This window comes from Loxodonta africana, chromosome 4, assembly GCF_030014295.1.
Source record: "Loxodonta africana isolate mLoxAfr1 chromosome 4, mLoxAfr1.hap2, whole genome shotgun sequence".
NCBI lineage: Eukaryota > Metazoa > Chordata > Mammalia > Proboscidea > Elephantidae > Loxodonta > Loxodonta africana.
The window spans coordinates 93,890,925-93,911,754 of NC_087345.1; the positions used below are offsets into that span (position 1 = coordinate 93,890,925).

At 37.4% G+C, this 20,830-nt stretch overlaps 1 protein-coding gene across 1 annotated transcript; it reads right to left on the reverse strand.

The window, feature by feature from the left end:
- Positions 1-12,108: 12,108 nt before the first annotated feature.
- Positions 12,109-14,558, reverse strand: LOC100659784 (olfactory receptor 8S1-like). Its single transcript, XM_003405400.3, has one exon. The coding sequence runs from the start codon at positions 14,294-14,296 to the stop codon at positions 13,340-13,342; it is 957 nt and encodes a 318-aa protein (XP_003405448.2). The 5' UTR covers positions 14,297-14,558; the 3' UTR covers positions 12,109-13,339.
- Between the last annotated feature and the right edge of the window lie 6,272 nt (positions 14,559-20,830).

Below are 20,830 nucleotides of genomic sequence, written 5' to 3' on the forward strand. Positions count from 1 at the left end.
TACTCTGGAATTTAGGTATTTTTCCTTTAAACCTGTCTATCTGTCTATATATCTATTTGTCTATGTATCAGTCTGGAAACCGTGGTGGCATAGTGGTTGAGTACTACAGCTGCTAACCAAAAAGTCGGCAGTTTGAACCAGCCAGCCGCTCCTTGGAAACCCTATGGGGCAGTTCTACTCTGTCCTATAGGGTCACTATGAGTCTTAATCGACTCGACGGCACTGAGTTTGGTTTTTTTTTTTGATGTACCAGTCTGTCTATCTGCCTTTCTACTTAACTTTGTTCTCAAAATCGATTACACCCTTGATACTCAAATATAGTCTACAGACCAGCCTTATTAACACATCTGGGAACTTGTTAGAAATGCAGACTCTTAGGCCCCAAGCCAGATTTGCTGAATATGGATTTACATTCAGTCACAGCCCCAGGTATTTCATACGCACATTAAATATTGATAAACAGTGGGTTAGCTCTGACATTTAGTTTTGTATCTTCTTAAATTAGCATTTTAATATGTGGACTTCCCTCACATTAAATACTTTTCTAAATGTTATTTCTAAATATGGATTATAGTAATCAATAGCATGCGTTTACCTTCAAGCAACTACTTAAACTGGTAAACAGTTAAGAGTAGAGTATATAGGTTTCGTTACTATCATGAATAACTGACTCTGATAAATAGTGCTGTACCTAAAATTAGATGGAATATCTAAATACCTTTTTTAAGCTAGTAATTCTGGAGTAAAGAATATGAACTTTGTGAAAGCTCCTGATATGTAGTATCACATCATTTCCAGAAATGTTGGACCAGTTTACACTTTTGCCTAAAACTTATGAATAAACCCATCTCTTCAGATTCTCACCAACATTGACTACATTGGAATATTTATTCTTTGAAATTATTGATCAAAAATTATATTACATTTTAACTTACATTTTACATTCACTAGGATGAATATTTTTTATATATTTACTGGACAACTCTGTTTCTTCTTTTGTGAATTGTGTATTTATATCTCTTGCAAACATTTGACTGGCATGTCTGTGTTTTGAATGCAGTGTATCTAATACAGGTACAGTGGGGAGGCTGAGGATTTACACACATTGCTAGCATCACAGTATAGTGATAAGGAAAAATTTTGCAAAATAATCTGCCAATACTTGTCAAGATGCTTCACAATTACATATATTGAGCCAATAATCCCAAATCTCAGTCTAATTACAAATACCAAAAAGAACTCTTTATTCTAAAATATTTTATATGTTGCTATTTAAAAAACTGCAAATGCTACCTTGAGCTGTATTCTAAAATATTTGAGAAAAAAATTTTAATAGTGAACTCTTAAAAATATTTACAATGATGGATATTTGCTAAGTAGACTTTGGAATATATGCTTAATAGTTTCTCAAAATTAAAAAAACTGGTATTTACAAGGAGTTTTCATTAACATAGAAAGTACTGACAATGTAATTTAAGTTAAAAATCTGCATATAAAATTGTACATGTTGTATGATTTTATTAAGCATAAAAGGGCAAAATAATATGTCAATGGGAATTTTCCTGTTGTGGTAGAATTGGTAAAAGGACTCACAGTGGAATAAATGTTAAATTTTCTCATTTTAAATAGAACTGCCAACAACTGTGGTCAGACACTTATTCCCTTGGCTTCCTCCCAGGTGGTACAGTAGGTCTATTACTGGAATCACTACCCCAACACATACTTAACAGTACATAAAAGGAATACTAGGGGACAAGAGGAGAAAAAGGGAGTCTTGATGCCCTAGCCCTTGTAGGGTACTGAGGTACCTTTGCAATTTCCTTCCCTCCTTGTGGGGGAGAGATGAGTGACTTCCCTCCCTGAAGTCAAGTAAAGGAAGCATCAAGAAAATTACTCATAAATGCAAGATTTTGTGAAAGCACGGAAGATTCACATGTCACTTCTGTGTATGTAAACTTTTGATAATTTAAAAGCAATTTCTTTAAAATTGGAAAACATTGGCTAACATTAATAAGTACAACATGACCTTAGTTAAACTTTTGTTTTTAATGTAGTGAAAAGCTAACTGAAAGGTAAGAACGAATGCCTACTGTATTGTATCATATCCGTGCCATGCTGTCGACAGAGCAATACCTTATTATTCAAAATTGAATATTGAGCAGGTGCCAAATTGATCCACAATTTTTCATGTGGTAACATGTATACAAATACGAGTAAAAGTAGCCAAAAAGGAAGCAACAATTTTTCAAAAAATATATGCTTGGTGAATATTATATTAAAGATAGCATACTGATAAGCATTTTAAAATTATGACTTCAAAAGCATGGAAGGAAGTTCCTAGGCTCAAATGCAAGGGACCATAGACTCAGGGGACATCTATGTCAATTGGCAGAACGTATTTCAAAAGACAAAGTTCTGCATCCTACTTTGGTGAGTTGTATCTGGGGTCTTAAAAACTTAAGAACAGCTATGTAAGATACAACTATGGGTTTCTTACCATCTGTAGCAAAGGGGAGTGAAGAAAGCCAATGACTCAAAGGAGTAATTAGTCCAAAGTACTGATGGGCCATGTGAACCACACCCTATACAACACAGAGACCAGAAGAACTAGATGGTGCCTGGCTATCACTACTGACCCCTCTGACTGGGATCACAACAGAGGGTTCCAGACAGAGTGGGAGAAAAATTGTAGAACAAAAAATCAAATTCAGAAAAAAGATCATACTTACTAGTCTGACAGAGACTGGATGAACTTCCAAGACTATGACCCTAAGACAGCCTTCTGAGCTGGAACTGAAGCTATTCACAGAGACCGACTTTTCTGCCAAACCTTAGACAGGCCCATAAAATATACAATAACGGCTAAGGAGAAGATGCTCCTTAGAATAATCAAGTATACTAGATCCAAAGGGCAACATTTCCCCAAAAGCAAAGATGAGAAGGGAAGGAGGGGTAGAAATCAAGATGAAAGGAATCTGGGAATCTCAGACCAAAGTTGGGAAAGAGCTGACATTGTGGGGAATGAAACCAATGTCAGGGAATACTTTTTGTAAGCACTATCAAACAGGAAACCCATTTTCTCTGTAAACGTTCACATAACGCATAATAAAAATTTTAAAGTAAAAGGAAAAATTTATACTCTCAAGGTGAAAGACCTTTGAATTAATTGACCAATAATCTCTCAAATTCTCCAAAAAGGGAAGAGAAAAATATCCCAAAATACTAAATGGGCTCAAATGTTTCTCTCCTATATGATATTTGGAAATGTTTCAATGATAGAATCTAAATAAATATATTGCTATAGAAATGTATAATTAGGATAAAGAACATTTAGAAAAACTCAGTTTCAGGAAATTTTTATTAGACAATCATGCAACTTGGAAAGGAGCCCTGGTGGTGCAATGGCTAAGCGTTTGACTGCTAACTGAAAGGTGTATGAACCCACCAGCCACTCCTTGGGAGAAAGATGTGGCAGTTGGCTTCCATTAAGATGAGAGCCTTGGAAACACTATGGGGCAGTTCTACTCTGTCCTATAGGGTCACTACGAGTCAGAATTAACTCAGTGGCAATGGGTTTGGTTTTTTGGTTTGGTTACCTAAGGAAATGTAAGACTCCTACAAGGAAATAGTGTGTCCCTGGGTACTTAGATAGGAGCAGGAGCATCAAAGACTGGAAAGGATTCAAAACGGGAAGGCAGAGGCCACCAAATGTGTACTATTTTGCAAGTCTGCCCAGAATCTAACTTGTATCTGCTTATTTGAAAACACTCCCACAAATTCCTTTCATCCCAAGTCCCATCTTTGAGACTTATGGAAAAGTTCTGAAAAGAACTTCAGTCCTTCAGCTGAAGACTCAGGTAGTCATTGGTCAAGTGATTACATAAGATCCACTCAGATTTTGCATTGTCCTGGTATTTCTCTTCTGTTCCTTCCTGTTTTCCTAAGAAGTGTCCTTCTTCCTGAGGCTGTGGGTCTGCTTAAAACAGGGAAATGAGTACAACCGGGTCAATTATGCCAGGAGTGGTTTTCTCCAAAGGCCTTAGTTCCCATATTAAGCTCTCTGTAACAGCAAATATCTGGGAGGGTTTCATTCCTATCAGGGTGACTCATTGATTTCTCTTCCTGCAACTCTAACCAGGCCTCATTACCCTATGCCCCTATGAACTCATTATGACTTTTCACCTACAAAGATTCAGGCACTTTTCTATTCAGAAAAACTATAGCTTTCAGTGCCTTTCCCAAACTTAACTACAAATAATGACAGATAATTTACACCAAACCAAACTTCAGACACACAGACAGACACACAAATGCAAATACACAAGCACAGAAACAAACATGTACTTTTTTTTTTGCCTGAGTGGGGCTGAACTCAATGACACACTCCATAATAGGTCTGTGTTGCTTTCTTAGGGATTTCTTATTTATTTTGCCAAATTTGATATAATGAGCAGTCAGGACGTTCTCCTTAGTGTTTCGCTACAAGAACTACTCTCTGAATCCCCCTTCGTGACCTTTCTTTATTCTATCATTGAAAACTTTCTAAATATTTTCCCAGTGTTCTTCTCACAGCTGCCTTCACCTCCTTATTCTTCCAGCTATAGATGAGGGGATTTAGCATGGGAGTGAACACACCACACTGCACAGAGAGTAGAGCCTGGATCTTGCGGTCAGTAGACAGCCTGAGGAGGATGAACTCTGTGATGTGGTGCTGTGGTTTCTTGAGGCCAATGACAAAGTTTTATCCCTAAAAATGATACAGAAAAACATGGCAGTGAAATTTCTATTTTCTTGCAACCAATTTTCACACTACATTGATTCTCATCTAATATCACAATCATCCAGAATATATGGGCCAGGTTTTGTGCCAGTAGCTTGGAACATAAAGATGGATAAGATACAACATCTATACTTAAAAAATCATAGTTCTAAGAGAAACGCGGAAACCCTGGTGGCGTAGTGGTTAAGTGCTACCGCTGCTAACCAAAAGGTCGACAGTTCAAATCCGCCAGGTGCTCCTTGGAAACTCCATGGGGAAGCTGTACTCTGTCCTATAGGGTTGCTATGAGTCAGAATCAACTCAGGGGCAGTGAGTTTGGTTTTGGTATGAAGAACTCAAAAATGAAAACAAGCAATTAAATCAAAGTGTGATTAACTGTAATGGGAGCTCCAAGTGTGATGTAGAACAAGTCAGTAATGTCAGCACACTGAAGGTAGCTGAGCAAAAATTTTAAAGGTGAGAATGATGTCTCAAAGCAGCCAGGGAATGGAAGGACATTTATATTGAGGTAGCAGGCCATTCAAAGGATCAGTTTTGAGAAATAGCAACATACGTTTGATAAAACATGCGCATTTCTCAATAACTGTAGCCCAAAACTTGGGTAGGCAATGTGATGCAATGACTAAGGATGTAGGCTCTTAGATCTTTGCTTACATTCTGAAAACTAGAATAATATACCACCCTGTTAGGTTTTATAAGAATTAAATATACCATATAATAAGTACACTTTGAAAACCTCTACAATATTGCTCACTGTAAATTGTCATCATTATTATTTGAAATCATAATTGCAGCCTAAGAAAAAGAGTAAATCCCCATGCAGGATGATACTCTATCAGAGTTAAAGTTGTTCTTGCCATTATTACTACCTTTTAGGGAAAAGGGTACAATAAAGCACTTGAAATCCCTGCTCTCCTTTTCGTTCCTCCCCAGTTGAAAGGCACCTTGGCATTTGGAATTGCAATGAAACCTTCCCTGTAGAAGGAATAAGTACCTTGAAGCTACTGAGGGTAAAGTCACTCAGAAGTAAAGGGTAGCCGGTCCCAAGAGAGGGCAAGGGAAAAAGAAGATGGACCCCCCTAAGTCCAGCAATGAAATCACTTTCTGGAATGCATGTATATCCTCTAAAGGGCTGAACCCCTAGGCAAATAAGAGGAGGGGATTTGAGGTGGTACCATGATATGGATCACTCACCCAGCAGAGTACGAAAAAGGCAAAGAAGGAGTAGAATTTCAGGAACCCGTGCTCCTAGAACTTTGATAGCTTGCCAGGACACCTGAATTATTAGGGAATCACCAGGAGAGTCTGCTCCCTGTCCCCACAGAAAGAGGTTCTTAGTAAATAATTTTTCTTTACAGAATCCAAGACACCTTCTTAAAATAGAAGGATAGAACATTCAGTCCTGTATATCTCATTTGTTCAGGTATCTGCATTCACCCTTTGGCCTTCATCCCAAGACTCTTCTAGTATTCAAGTGCTGGACTCTTCTATACCTTGACTTTGGTTTTGGCCCAGCTTTCTGGTCTGGTTTATAAAATGCTCTGACTTTTTGAACACTGAATGTTAGCCATCAGTTCAAGCTGGGTTCTATTGTGGAAGAATCACACCTTTTGGACATTTGTAGGATTTATCATGGTAGCCAAGTCCATTTCTTAGTCCTGGTCATTCTTTTGGTACCCTATTTCCAATAATCCCAAAACCCAACCATGGGGAAATTTGAGTTCCTACTTTTCAACTGTTCAGCCAGCCACACATCCTTATTCCCTTCCCATGACTCAAATATATATTACCTGCACATCTTCTCCAAAAGACATTGATGTGGCTGCATGGTCTTTTATTTGATTCAATTACTAGAATAAAATTTGTTGAGAATGTATTTTCTATAACTGGCTTTATGATTGAGGTTATAAAATTCTGGTGATAATGAAATGCTTTCTTGGATTCTACACTATTGAAGTGAAATGGCCATGAGAGTTCTTTTTTTTTTTTTCAAGTGGTCTCAAACACCATCATCCTGGCATCTCTTCATTTGTTCCTCTGCTTTTCTTGTCCCTGCCATATATAGGATAGTATGGTCTAACTAACCCTCAGAGCAGGTGTGCTTAGGAAGCTTGTGGTTTGTCTTGTAGGTATCAGTGGTACCCCAGAGGACAGTTGAGGCAGTGCTAGTTATTCTCTGGAGTCACAACTTGAAGTCAGACACTGTAGACAAGAATGAAGCAATTTTTAAATACCAGTAGGCTTCTTTTAAGTGTGATCTTTGGAACTTCTGGGTTGAAGCAAAGACTAGGACAATCAAATGTGAAATCTTGATTAAAAAGTTTCTAGGAGACAGAGAAAACAATGGATATTTAACTGTACTCTTTATAAGAAATAGTTTTCAGCTAATACTCTGAGTGTTTTGTTTTCTCTCTGTAATTCTTAGGCAATTTCACCCAGGTTAATTTGTTGTGTACATATGAGTTTATGAGTAAATAAGAATAACAAATTTAAAGGAAAGAAATCCAATAACCAGTCATTTGTCTAAACCTAGCAATCAAATATTTCTTGTACAATGAATCCATATATATTTCAAATTACACAATAGCTCTTCACAAGTTTGTATGCTTAGTGATTAAAATTTATTTTGAGAAACTTCTAATGAAGTGTATCATGTATTGAGTCATAATAAAAAAACCCACTGCTGTTGAGTCGATTCCGACTCAAACCAATCCTATAGGACGGTAGAACTTCCCCATACAGTTTCCAAGTCTTTAAATCCTTGCGGACAATGAGTGAGGAAGACCGAAGGAGAATTGATGCCTTAGAATTATGGTATTGGCCAAGGATATTGACTATATCGTGGATTGCCAGAAGACTGAACAAATCTGAGTTTGGAGAACTACAGCCAGAATGCTCCTTAGAAGCAAGAATGGTGAGAGTTCCTCTCACACACTTCCAACATGCTATCAGGAGGTACTATTCCCTGGGGAAGGACATCGTGCTGGGTAAAGTAGAGCATCAGTGCAAAGGAGGAAGACCCTAAAGGAGATGGATTGACAAAGTGGGTGCAACAATTGGCTCAAGCTTAACAATGGTTTTGAGGATGATGCAGGACCAGGCACTGTTTCCTTCTGTTGTACGTAGGGTCACTACGAGTTGGCTGCACAATAACAACAACAAATCTTTGTAGAAACAGACTGTCACATCTTTAATTAGTCACAAATCGTTAGTAGCTACCCCATCAAACAGATCTAAAACATTGTTTTTCTATAGGAAACCTATGCAAAATTTAAATTATTTTTATTTCACTCATTTATCTCATTATAAAAGTTATATATATATAATCTGAGAATGTTGTATATGAATCATGTACACACATTTATTTTTTTTGTAAGTGTGTCTGTATATATGTGTATATGAAAAAATATGTCCTAAGAATAAATAGCAGTTATCTTTGGATGGACAGTATTATGTATCATTTCTATTATTTGGTCTTTTCAAGAAAATTCTCTATGTTTCTATATTGAGTATCTACTAAATTAAGAAAAAAGTGTTAGAACAAAAGTAGCACAGGCTCAAGTAAAAGAAATTCATAAATAAAATAAAATGCTCTCTAACTTATCCCATTTAGAGAATACTCTGGTGTTTAGTTATTTTTCCTTTAAACCTATTTGTCTATCTATCTTTCTGTCTATTTGTCTATCTACTAAATTTTCTTCTCAAAATTGATTAACCCTTGATACTCAAATATAGTCTACAGACCAGTATTATTAACACATTGGGGAACTTGCTAGAAATGCAAACTCTTAGGCCCCAGGCCAGATTTACTGAACACGGATTTACATTCAGTCACAGTCCCAAGCATTTCATATGCACATTAAATATTGATAAACAGTGGGTTAACTCTGAACTTAGTTTTGTATCTTTTTAAATTAGGATTTTAATATGTAGACTTTCTTCACATTAAATAGCTTTCCAAATCTTATTTCTAAATATGGATTATAATATACAATAGAGTGTGTTTACCTTAATCAAACTACTTAATCAAACAGATAAACAGTTAAAGAGTACAGTATATCTGCTTCTTTGCTATCATGAGTAACTCTCTGATAAACAGTGCTGTACCTAAAATTTGATGGAACGTCTGAACACTTTTTTTAACCTAGTAATTCTGGGGTAAAGAACATAAAGTTTGATGTATAGTATCACATCATTTCCAGAAATGTTGAACCAGTTTACACTTTTGCCTAAAACTTATGCATAGGCTTATCTCTTTAGATTCTCACTAATATCGGCTACACTGGTAAACTTATTCTTTAAAATTTATTGATCAAAAATTATATTACATTTTAACTTACATTTTACATACACTAGAGTGAATACTTTTGTATATTTACTGGACAACTGTTTCCCCTTTCGCAAATTGTGTATTTGTATCTCTTGCAAACATATGATTGGCATGTCTGTGTTTTGAATGCAGTATATCTAATACAGGTTACAGTAGGGAGACTGAGGATTATAGACATTGTTAGAATCACAGTAAAGTGGTAAATAAAACACTCTGCAAATTAATCTACCAATATTTGTCAAGAAGCTTAACAAACATTATATGTACCGATCCAATAATTCCAATTCTCAGTCTAATTACGAATACCAAAATAATCTCTTTATACTGAGCTTTTTTGTATATTGTTATTTTAAAATCTGAAAATGCTGCCTTGAACTGTATTCTAAAATATTTGAGGAAGTTAATTTTAAGAGTGAACTATTAAAATTGATGGAAAATTGCTAAGTACACTTTGGAATATATGCTTAATAGATTACTAAAATAATTAAAACTGGTATTTAAAAAGGGGGTTCATTAACATAAAAAGTACCAACTCTATAGTTTAAGTAAAAAATCTGCATATAAAATTGTACGTGTTGTATGACTTTTATTAGCTCTAAGAAAGTAAAATAATATGTCAGTGGGAATTCTCCTGTTGGGCTGGAATTGGTAATAAGGCTCACAGTGGAAGAGATGTTGAATTTTCCCATTTTAAATAGAACTGCCAACAACTGTGGCCAGACACTTATCCCCTTGGCTTACTCCTAGGTAGTTCAATAGATCTACTACTGGAATCACTGCACCGAAACATATTGAACAGTACATAAAAGGAATTCTAAGAACTAGAGGAGAAAGACGGAGTCTTGACATCCTAGCCCTCTTGGGGTATTAGGGTACATTTGCAATTTCCTGAAAGAGGGAGTCTCGATATCCTAGCCCTTGTGGGGTATTGTGGTACATTTGCAATTTCCGCCCCTCCTTTTTTTTTTGTGGGGGAGAGATGGGTGACTTTCCTCCCTGAAGTCAAGTTAAACAAGGCACCAAGAAAATTACTCATAAATACAAGATTTCAAAAAAGCAGGGGAGATTGACACATCACTTCAGTGTATGTAAACTTCTGATAATTTAAATTCGATTTCTCTAAAACTGGAAAATATTGGCTAACATTAATGAGGACAATATGACCTAGTTAACCTTTTGTTTTTAATGTAGTGAAAACGATCACTGAAAGAGAACAACAAATGCCATACTGTATTGTATCTATGCCATGCTGTCACACTTGCTGTAGACTGAGCAATACTTTATTATCCAAAAAAATTTTTTAAATGTATGCTTGGAACTACTTTGGGTAAAGGGAAGGACAACACTCAACACAGTGAAGGTCAGCACAACTGGACTAAACCAAAGCAAAGCAGTTTCCTCAATAAACTGAATGCTTTGAAGGTCAGCGTAGCAGGGGCAGGGGTTTGGGGACCATGGTTTCAGGGGACATCTAAGTCAATCAGCATAATAAAACTATTAAGAAAACATTCTGCATCCTATTTTGAAGAGTGGCATCTGGGGTCTTAAATGCTAGCAAACGGCATCTAAGATTCATCAATGAGTCTCAACCCACCTGGATCAAAGGAGAATGAAGAACACCAAGAACACAGGATAATAATGAGCCCAAGAGACAGAAAGGGCTACATGGACCAGAGACTACATCATCCTGAGACCAGAATAACTAGATGGTGCTTGGCCACAACTGATGACTGCCCTGACAGGGAACACAACAGAGAACCTCTGAGGGAGCAGGAGGACAGTGGAATGCAGACCCCAAATTCTTATAAAAAGACTAGACTTAATGGTCTTACTGAGACTGGAAGGACCCCGGTGGTCATGGCCACCAGACCTTCTGTTGGCCCACTACAGGAAGCATCCCTGAAGCCAGCTCGTCGACGTGGATTGGACTGGACAATGGGTTGGAGAGGGATGCTGGTGAGGCGTGAGCTATTTGGTTTAGGTGGACACTTGAGACAATGTTGGCATCTCCTGCCTGGTGGGGAGATTCAAGGGTAAAGGGGCTTAGAAGCTGGCAAAATGGTCACGAAAAGAGAGAGTGGAAGGAGGCAGCGGGCTGTCTCATGGGGGGGAAGTAATTGGGAGCATGTAGCAAATTTTGTATGGGTTTTTGTGTGAGAGACTGACTTGATTTATAAACTTTCACTTAAAGCACAATAAAAATTATTAAAAAAAGTATGCTTGGTGAATATTATATCAAAGATAGCATACTGATAAACATTTAAAAATTATGACTTCAACCTCATGGGAGGAAGAAGAACAAAAAATCAAATTCACAAAAAAAGATCAGACTTACTGGTTGGACAGAGACTGGAGAAACCCCTGAGACTATGACCTTAAGACACCCTTCTGATCCAGAACTAAAACTATTCCCAGAGACCTCCTTTCTGCCAAACCATACACAGGCACATAAAATAAACAATAACACTGAAGAGGAGCGTGATCCTTTGCACATTAAATTATATAAGATCCAAACGGCAACATTTGCCCAAAAGCAAAGGTGAAAAAAGAGGAAGGGATAGAAAATCAAGATGAAAGGAAATTTGAAATCTAGGACTGAAATCGGGAAAAAGTTGACACATTGTGGGGAATGAACCCAATGTCAGGGAACATGTTTTGTACACACTATGCAATGGGAAATGAATTTCCTCTGTAAACTATCACCTAATGCACAATAAAAATTTTAAAATAAAATTTGTGATTTCAAGGTGAAATGCCTTTGAATCAATTGTCTAATAATATTTCAAATTCTCCAAAAGGGAAGAGAAAAATACCTCAAAATATTAAAGGGGCTCAAATGTTTCTCTCCTATATGTAATTTGGAAACACTCTGATGATAGAGTCCAGATAAATGTATCACTGTAGAAATGTATACTTAGGATAAAGGACATTTAGGAAAATTCAGTTTCAGCAAATTGTTATTGGAAAATTGGCCAACTAAGAAAAGAGTCATGGTGGTGCAGTGGTTAATCACTGAGCTGCTAACCAAAAAGACAGAGGTATGAACCCATCAGCCACTCCTTGGGAAAAAGATGTGGCAGTTGGCTTCCATAAAGATTAAAAAAAAAAACCCAAAAAACTTGGAAACCCTATGGGGCAGTTCTACTCTGTCCCATAGGGTCACTATGAATCAGAATAGACTCAATGGCAAAAGGTTTCTCTGTTTGTTTGGGCACCTAAGGAAATAGTGTGGCCACAAGGAAATAGTGTGGCCCTGGGCACTTAGATAGAAGCAGGAGCATCAAAGTTTGGGAAGGATGCAAAAAGGGAAGGCAGAGGCCACCAAATATGTCCTATTTTGCAATTCTGCCTGGAATCTAACCTGTATCTGCTTATTTGGAAACATTCCCACGCATTCCTTTCATCCCACATCTCACCTTTGAGCCCTATGTAAGAGTTCTGAAAAGAACTTCAGTCCTTCAGTTGAAAACCCATAAAGACCCTGGTGGAGTGATTGCCTGAGATGCACTCAGGTTCTGCATTGTCCTGGTATTTCTCTTCTTTTCTGTCCTGTTTTCCTAAGAGTGTCCTTCTTCCAGAGGCTGTGGGCCTACTTAAAACTGGGAAATGAGTACAACCAGGTCAGCTATGGTAGGAGTGGTCTTCTCCAAAGGCCTTAGTTCCCAGGTTAAGCTCTATGTAACAGCAAACACCTGAGAAGGTTTCATTCGTCTAAGAGGAATACTCTAATAGGTGACTCATTCATTTCTCATCCTTCAACTCTAACCAGTACTCATTACCCTGTGCCCCTACGAACTCATTAGGACTTTTCTCCTTAAAACATATGGGCCCCATTTCATTTAAAAAAAACTATAGCTTTCATCGCCTTTCCCAAATTTAACTACAAATAGTGGTCAGGTAATTTATACAAAGCCAACCTTCATACACATGCACACACACACACACACACACATGCTTACTCAAACACACACACACAATCACACATGCACAAACACACAACACACACATATAAAAGAATTATTCGTGAACATGCTCATAATGAAATTTTATGGTTGACATAAATATTTAAACCATTCTTATGCCTCTGAGTGGAATTGAACTCGATCTACTCTATATTAGGTCTGTGTTTCCTTCTTAGGTATTTCTGAATTGTTTTGCCAAATGCTGTATGAGCACTCAGGAAGTTGTCTTTAATGTCTTGCTACAAGTATTTCTATCTGAATTCCCCATCATCCTTTCCCTTTATTCTGCCATTGAACATATTGTAAATACTTTTCCAGTGTTCTTCTCACAGCTGCCTTCACCTCCTTGTTCTTCAGACTGTAGATGAGGGGGTTTAGCATGGGAGTGATCACACTGTATTGCACAGAGAAGATCAACTTAAGGGACGACCCTGAGGTTGGAATGAAATAGCGGAGAAAAACTGACCCATAGAAGAAGATCACTGCAGCGATGTGGGAGGAGCACGTGGAGAACACCTTGTTTCTGCCGGAAGTAGAGGTGATGCTAAGGATGGTGAAGATGATGCAGATGTAAGAGAAAAAGATTGAAAGGAAAGTTATAAGTGCATGTGGGATGGTGGAACAGAGCATGACAAGGAAGTTGGTGGAGACATCGGAGCAAGACAGAAGGAATATAGAGGGTAACTCACAGCTGTAGTGTGGGATGATGTAGGTATCACAGAAGTCCATTTTCATTGCCAGAGGGACATTGATGACTGTGTCCAGAAACCCTAGACCCCATGAGCCCCACACAAGCTGCGCACACCACTGTTTACTCATCACCTGGCCATAGAGCAGAGGGTGGCAGATGGCAGCATAGCGGTCATAAGCCATCACCGAAAGAAGACAGATTTCAGTCCCTCCAGTGATAAACACAAAGAATACCTGAGCCAGGCAGCCCCTTACTGAGATGGATTTCTTCTGAGACAGAAGGTTCTCCAGCATCTTGGGCACGGTGACTGAAGAGAAGCAGAGGTCAATAAAAGAGAGGTGACTCAGGAAGAAGTACATGGGTGTGTGGAGGTGAGAATCAGTCCTGATGACCAGCAGCATCATCAGGTTCCCCAGCATGGTCAGGAGGTAAATCCCCAGGAAGAGCACAAAGAGTAGAGCCTGGATCTTGGGGTCAGCAGACAGCCCAAGGATGATGAACTCGGTGATGGTGCTGTGGTTCCTCAAGGCCATTTACACAGTTTTATCCCTAAAAAGAATACAGAAAAACACGGCAGTGAAATTTTTATTGTCTTCCAACCAATCTCCACACTGCATTGATTCTCATTAAATATCACAATCATCTAGGAAATATGGGCTAAGTTTTGTGGCAGTCACTTGGAACATAAAGATTAATAAGATACATGCCTATAATTAAAAAAAAAATCATAGTTCCAAGGAGAACACAAAAATAAAAACAAGCAATTAACCTAAGTGTGATTAACTGTAAAGGGAGCTCCAAATGTCATTTAGAACAAGTCAGTAATGTCAGCCCACTGAAAATAGCTTATCAAATTTTTAAGGGTCATTACCTGGATGGCAACGTGTTTGGATGATGTCTCAAAGGAGTCAGGGAATGGAAGCCCATTTATATTGAGGTAGTGGTCCAGTCAAAGTATCAGGATTGAGAAATAGCAAGGTATTTTTGATAAAACATGGGTATTTCTTTTTTTTTTTTATTTTGCTCAAAGCTGCTAAAGTCGTTCTTAATGAATATTTAAGTTATTTCAATTACATAGGCAATTATTTTTATTTATTATTATTTTTAATTGTGCTTTAGGTGAAAGTTTACAGTTCAAGTTAATTTCTCATACAAAAATGTATATACCTATTGTGCTGTGACATTAGTTGCAATCCCCACAATATGACAGCACATTCCCCTTTCCACCCCAGGTTCCCTGTGTCCATTCAATCAGTTCCTGTTCTTTCCTGCCTTCTCATCCTGCCTCGCTACAGGAGCTGGCCATTTGGTCTCATGTATCTGATAAAACATGGGTATTTCTCAACAAAGAAGCCCAAAACGTGGGTAGACAATGTGGTGCAACGACTAAGGATGTAGGCTCTTTGGTCTTTGTTTACATTCTTAAAATTGGATAATATACCACTCTCTTAGGGTTTTATGAGAATTAAAAATGATAACATATATAGTGTACATTCTACAAACCTGTACAATATTGCTCAGTGTAAATTATCATCATTATTAATAAATCCTCATGCAGGATAATCCCCTATCAGGATAAAAGTGTTCTTACTACTACTGCTACATTGAGTCGATTCCAAATCATAGCTACCCTATAGGACAGAGTAGAACTGCCCATAGAGTTTCCAAGGAGTGCCTGGTGGATTCGAACTGCTCACCTTTTGGTTAGCAGCTGTAGCCCTTAACCACTCCGCCACGAGGGTTTCCTTTTTAGGGAAAGTGGTGTAATACTCATTTGAAAATACTAAAGGTGGATGCTGTCCTTTTTCATCCTCCGCAGCTGAAGGGCAGTTTGTCATTTGTAATCTCAACGGAGCCTTCCTATTAACCCATTGCCATCAAGTCAATTCCGACTCATAGCAAACCTCTAGAACAGAGTAGAACTGCTCCATAGGATTTCCAAAGAGCTGCTGGTGGATTTGAATTGCTGACCTTTTGGTTTGCAGCCAAGCTCTTAACCACTGTGCTACCAGGGCTCCATTAGAAGCACTAAATACCTTGAAGTTGCTGAGGGTAATGTCACTCATTAGTAAAAGGCAGCCAGTCTCAAGAGAGGACAAGGGAAAGAGAAGATGGACCCTCTAACTCTAGCACTGAAATCTCTTTCTGGAATGGATTTGCACCTTGTAAAGGGCCAAGCCCCTAGGCAAATAAGGGGGAGGGGATATGAGGTGATACCATGACATGGACCACTCGCCCAGCATAGGAAAGTGGGGAAGGAGTAAAATTTCAGAAACCTGTGCTCCTACAACTTTGATATCTTGCCAGGACACCTAAATTATTCCAAAATCAGCAGCTCCTGCTCCCTGCCCCTACGAAAGTGGTTCTTAACAAACAATTTTTCTTTACAGAATCTAAGACACCTTCTTAAAAGAGAGGGATAGAACATTCAGCCTTATATATCTCAGAAGTGCACATATTTGCATTCACCCTTTGACCTTCATCCCAAGACTCTTTTCTCAGTATTCAAGGGCTGGACTCTTCCATGTCCCTTGACTTTGGTTTTGCCCCAACTTTCAGGTCTGGTTTATAAAATGCTCTGTCGTTTTGAACACCAAATGTTAGCCATCGGTTTCAGCTGTGACCTGTTATGCAAGAATCACACCTTTTGGTCACCTGAAGGATTTATCATGGTAGCCAAGTTCATTTCCTGGTCCTGGCCATTCCTTTGCTGCCCTGTTCCCAGGAATCCCAAAATCGAGCCAAGGGAACTTTGAGTCCCTACTTTTCAACTGTTCAGCCAACAACACATCCCCATTCCCCTCCCATAACTCAAATACGTATTACCTGCACACCTTCTCCAAAAGACAGCCTACTCCTCTCTGTGGCTGCACGGTCTTGTATTTGATTCAATTACTAGAATAAAATTTGTTGAGAATGCATTTTCTATACCTGGCTTTATGATTGAGGTTATAAAATTCTGGTGATAATGAAATGTTTTCTTGAATTCTTCACTATTGAAGTGAAATGGCCACATGAGAGTTCTTTTTTGTCCAAATGGTCTCAAACATCATCACCCTGGCATCTCTTCATTTGTTCCTTTGCTTTTCTTGTCCCTGCCATATATAGGATATTATGGTCTAACTAACCCTCAGAGCAGGTGTGTTTAGGAAAATTGTGGGTTGACTCATAGCCCAGAGGATGGCTGAGGCAATGCTAGCTATTCCCTGTAGTGATAACCTGAAGTCAGACACTGTAGTCAAGAAGGAAGCAATTTTATAAATACCAGTAGGGTTAATATAAGTGTGATCTTTGGAACTTCTGGATTGAAGCAATGACTAGGACAATCAAATGTGAACTCTTGATTAAAAAGTTCCTAGGAGACGGAGAAAGCAATGGGTATTTAGCTGTTCTCTTTATAAGAAATAAATATTTTTCAGTTGACACAGTGAGTGTTTTGTTTTCTCTCTGTAATTCTTAGGCAATTTCACCCAGGTTAATTTGTTGTGTACATGTGACTTTATGAGTAAATAAAAAAAAAATTAAAAAAAAATGTAACAGAAAGAAATCCAATAACCAGTCATTTGCCTAAACCTAGCAATCAAATCATTCTTGTATAATGAATCCACATATATTTCAAGTTACACAATAGCTCTGTACAAATTTGCATGCTTAGCGATTAAGATTTATTTAGAGAAGTATTTACTGGTGTATCATGTCTTGAGTCACTTTAAAAAACCCACTGCTGTCAAGTCGATTCCAACTCGTACTGATCCAGTAGGGCAGAGTAGAGCTGCCCCATAGAAATTCCAAGGCTGTAAATCTTTATGGACGATGAATAAGGAAGGCCAAAGAAGAATTGATGCCTTAGATTTATGGTGTTGGCCAAGAATATTGACTGTACAATGGGCTGCCAGAAGAATGAACAAATCTGAGTTTGAAGAAGTATAACCAGAATGCTCCTTAGAAGCAAGAATGGTGAGAATTGGTCTCATGTACTTTCAACATGTTATCAGAAGGTATCAGACCCTGAGGAAGGACATCATGCTGGGTAAAGTAGAGGGTCAGAGAAAAAAGGAAAACCTTCAAGGAGATGGACTGACAAGGTGGCTGCAACAATGGGCTCAAGCTTAATAATGATTTTGAGGATGGTGCAGGACCAGGCACTTTTCCGTTCTGGTGTATATAGTGTTGCTATGAGTTGACTGCATCTAACAACAACAACAGCAAGTCTTTATGGAGCAGACTGCCACAAATGGTTAGTAGCAATCCCACTGAACATCTCAGATGTAAAACATTGTTTCTCTATAGGAAATCTATGCAAAATTTAAATTCGTTTTATTTTAATTATCTCATTATAAAAATTATATACATATATAAAATCTAAAAGTATTATATATGAATCTTGTACACACATTTATATATTTTTATGTGTGTGCCTGCATATACCTGTATATGAAAAATATGTAGTAAGTATAAATAGTAGTTATCTTTGAATTGGCAGTACTACATATTATTTCTATTATTTACTCTTTTCAGGAGAATTCTCTAGGTTTCTATAGTGAGTATCTATGAAATTAAGAAAAAAATTGTTAGAACAAAAGTAGCACAGGCTCAAGTAAAAGAAACCTGTAAATAAAATAAAATGCCCTCTTATTTATCACATTTAGAGAATATTCCTGTATTTAGGCATTTTTCCTTAAACCTGTCTTTCTGTCTATATATCTATTAGTCTATCTGCCTATCTGTCTGTGTATCTGCTTAATTTCATTCTTAAAATTGATTATACCCTTGATATAGTCTACAGACCAGCATCATTAACACCAGCTGGGAACTTGTTAGAAATGCAGAGTCTTAGGCCCCACTCCAGATTTACTGAATATGGATTTACATTCAGTCACAGTCCCAGGAATTTCATATGTGCATGAAATATTGATAACCAATGGATTAAATCTGAATTTAGTTTTGTATCTTTTTAAATTAGCATTTTGATATGTAGACTTTCCTCACATTAAATACCTTTCTAAATGTTTTTCTTAATTATGGATTATAGTACGGAGTTCAGTACATAGGTTTCTGTGTTATCATGAATCACTAACTCTCTGATAAATAGGGCAGTACCTGAAATTAGATGGAATGTCTGAATACTTTTTTTAACCTAGTAATTTCGGGGTAAAGAATATGCACTTTGTGAAAGCTCCTTATACATACTATCACCTCATTTCCAGAACTGTTGAACCAGTTAACACTTTTGCCTAAAACTTATGAATATGCTTATCTCTTTAGAATCTCACCAACACTGACTACTGGTGGTATATTTATCCTTTAAAATTATTGATCAAAACTTATATTACATTTTAACTTAATTTTACATCCACGTGAGTGAATGTTTTTTATATTTTTGCTGGACAACTCTGTTTCTTCTTTTGTGAATTGTGTATTTGTATCTCTTGCAAACATTTGATTGGCATGTCTGTGTTTTGAATGCAGTATATCTAATAAAGGTACAGTGGGGAAATCGAGGATTTACATACATTGCTTGCATCATAGAAAGGTGATAAACAAAACTCTTTGCAAAATAATCTGCCAATATTTGTCAAGATGCTTAACAAACATTGTATGTTCTGTGCCAATAATCCCAAATCTCAGTTTAATTACAAACACCAAAAAAATCTTTATTCTAAGATATTTTATATGTTGCTATTTTAAAAACTGAAAATGCTACCTTGAGCTGTATTCTAAAATATTTGAGGAAATAAATTTTAATACTAAACTATTAAAATATTTACAATGATGGAAAATTGCTAAATACACTTTGGAATATATGCTTAATAGATTCTTAATATAATTAAAGCTGGTATTTACAAAGGGTTTCATTAACCAAGAAAGTACTCACAATATAACTTAGGTAAAAAATCTGCATATAAAATTGTACATCTGTATGATTTTATTAGGCATAAAAAGGCAAAATTGGTAATAGGACTGGAATTGGTAATAGGGCTAACAGTGAAAGAGATGTTGAGTTTCCCCATTTTAAATAGAACTGCCAACAACTGTGGCCAGACACTCATCCCCTTGGCTTATTCCCAGGTGGTACAATAGATCTACTGCTGGAATCACTACCTGACACTTACTTAACAGTACATAAAAGGAATTCTAGGGACTAGAGGAGAGAGAGGGACTCTTGATGCCCTAGCCCTTGTGGGGTATTGGGGTACGTTTGTAATTTCCTCCCCTCCTTGTGAGAGAGAGATGGGTGACTTCCCTCCCTGAAATCAAGGAAAGGAGGAGCCAAGGAAATTACTCATAAATACAAGATTTTGCAAAAGCGGGAAAGATTGATGTATCATTTCTGTGTATGTAAACTTTTGATAATTTAAATTCAATTTCCTTAAAATTGGAAAATATTGGCTAACATTAATGAGTACAACATGACTTAGTTAACTTTTGTTTTTAATACAGTGAAAAAGTAACTGAAAGTGAACAACAAATGCCATATTGTATTGTATTGTATCTCTGCCATACTGTTACACTTGCTGTTGACAGAGCAATACCTTATTATTCAAAATTGAATACTGAGCAGGTGCCAAAATGACCCATAATTTTTAATGTGGTAAAATGTATACAAATATGAGTAGAAGTAGCAAAAAGGGAAGCAACCATTATTAAAAATATATGCTTGACGAATATTATATTAAAGATAGCACACTGATAAGCATTTAAAAGTTATGACTTCACACCTTGCTGGAGGAAGTTCCTAGGCTCAGAGGTGAAGGACCATAGACTCAGTGGACATCTCTCTCAATTGGCCCAACATATCTCATAAAGACAAAGCTCTGCATCCTACTTTGGTGAGTTGTGTCTCGTGTTTTAAAAGCTTAAGAGCAGGAGGCGGGGCCAAGATGGCGAACTAGGTGGATGCTACTGCGGATCCCTCTTGCAACAAAGACTCGGAAAAACAAGTGAATCGATCACATACATAACAATCTACGAACTCTGAACAAAAAACAAAGATTTAGAGATGGAGAACGAACAAATACGGGGAGGCAGCAATTGTTTTCAGAGCCTGGAGCCAGCGTACCAGTCAG

Bases quoted from the DNA above. Each gene is read 5' to 3' on its own strand.
- LOC100659784 (XM_003405400.3), bottom strand. From the start codon at position 14,296: ATGGCCTTGAGGAACCACAGCACCATCACCGAGTTCATCATCCTTGGG.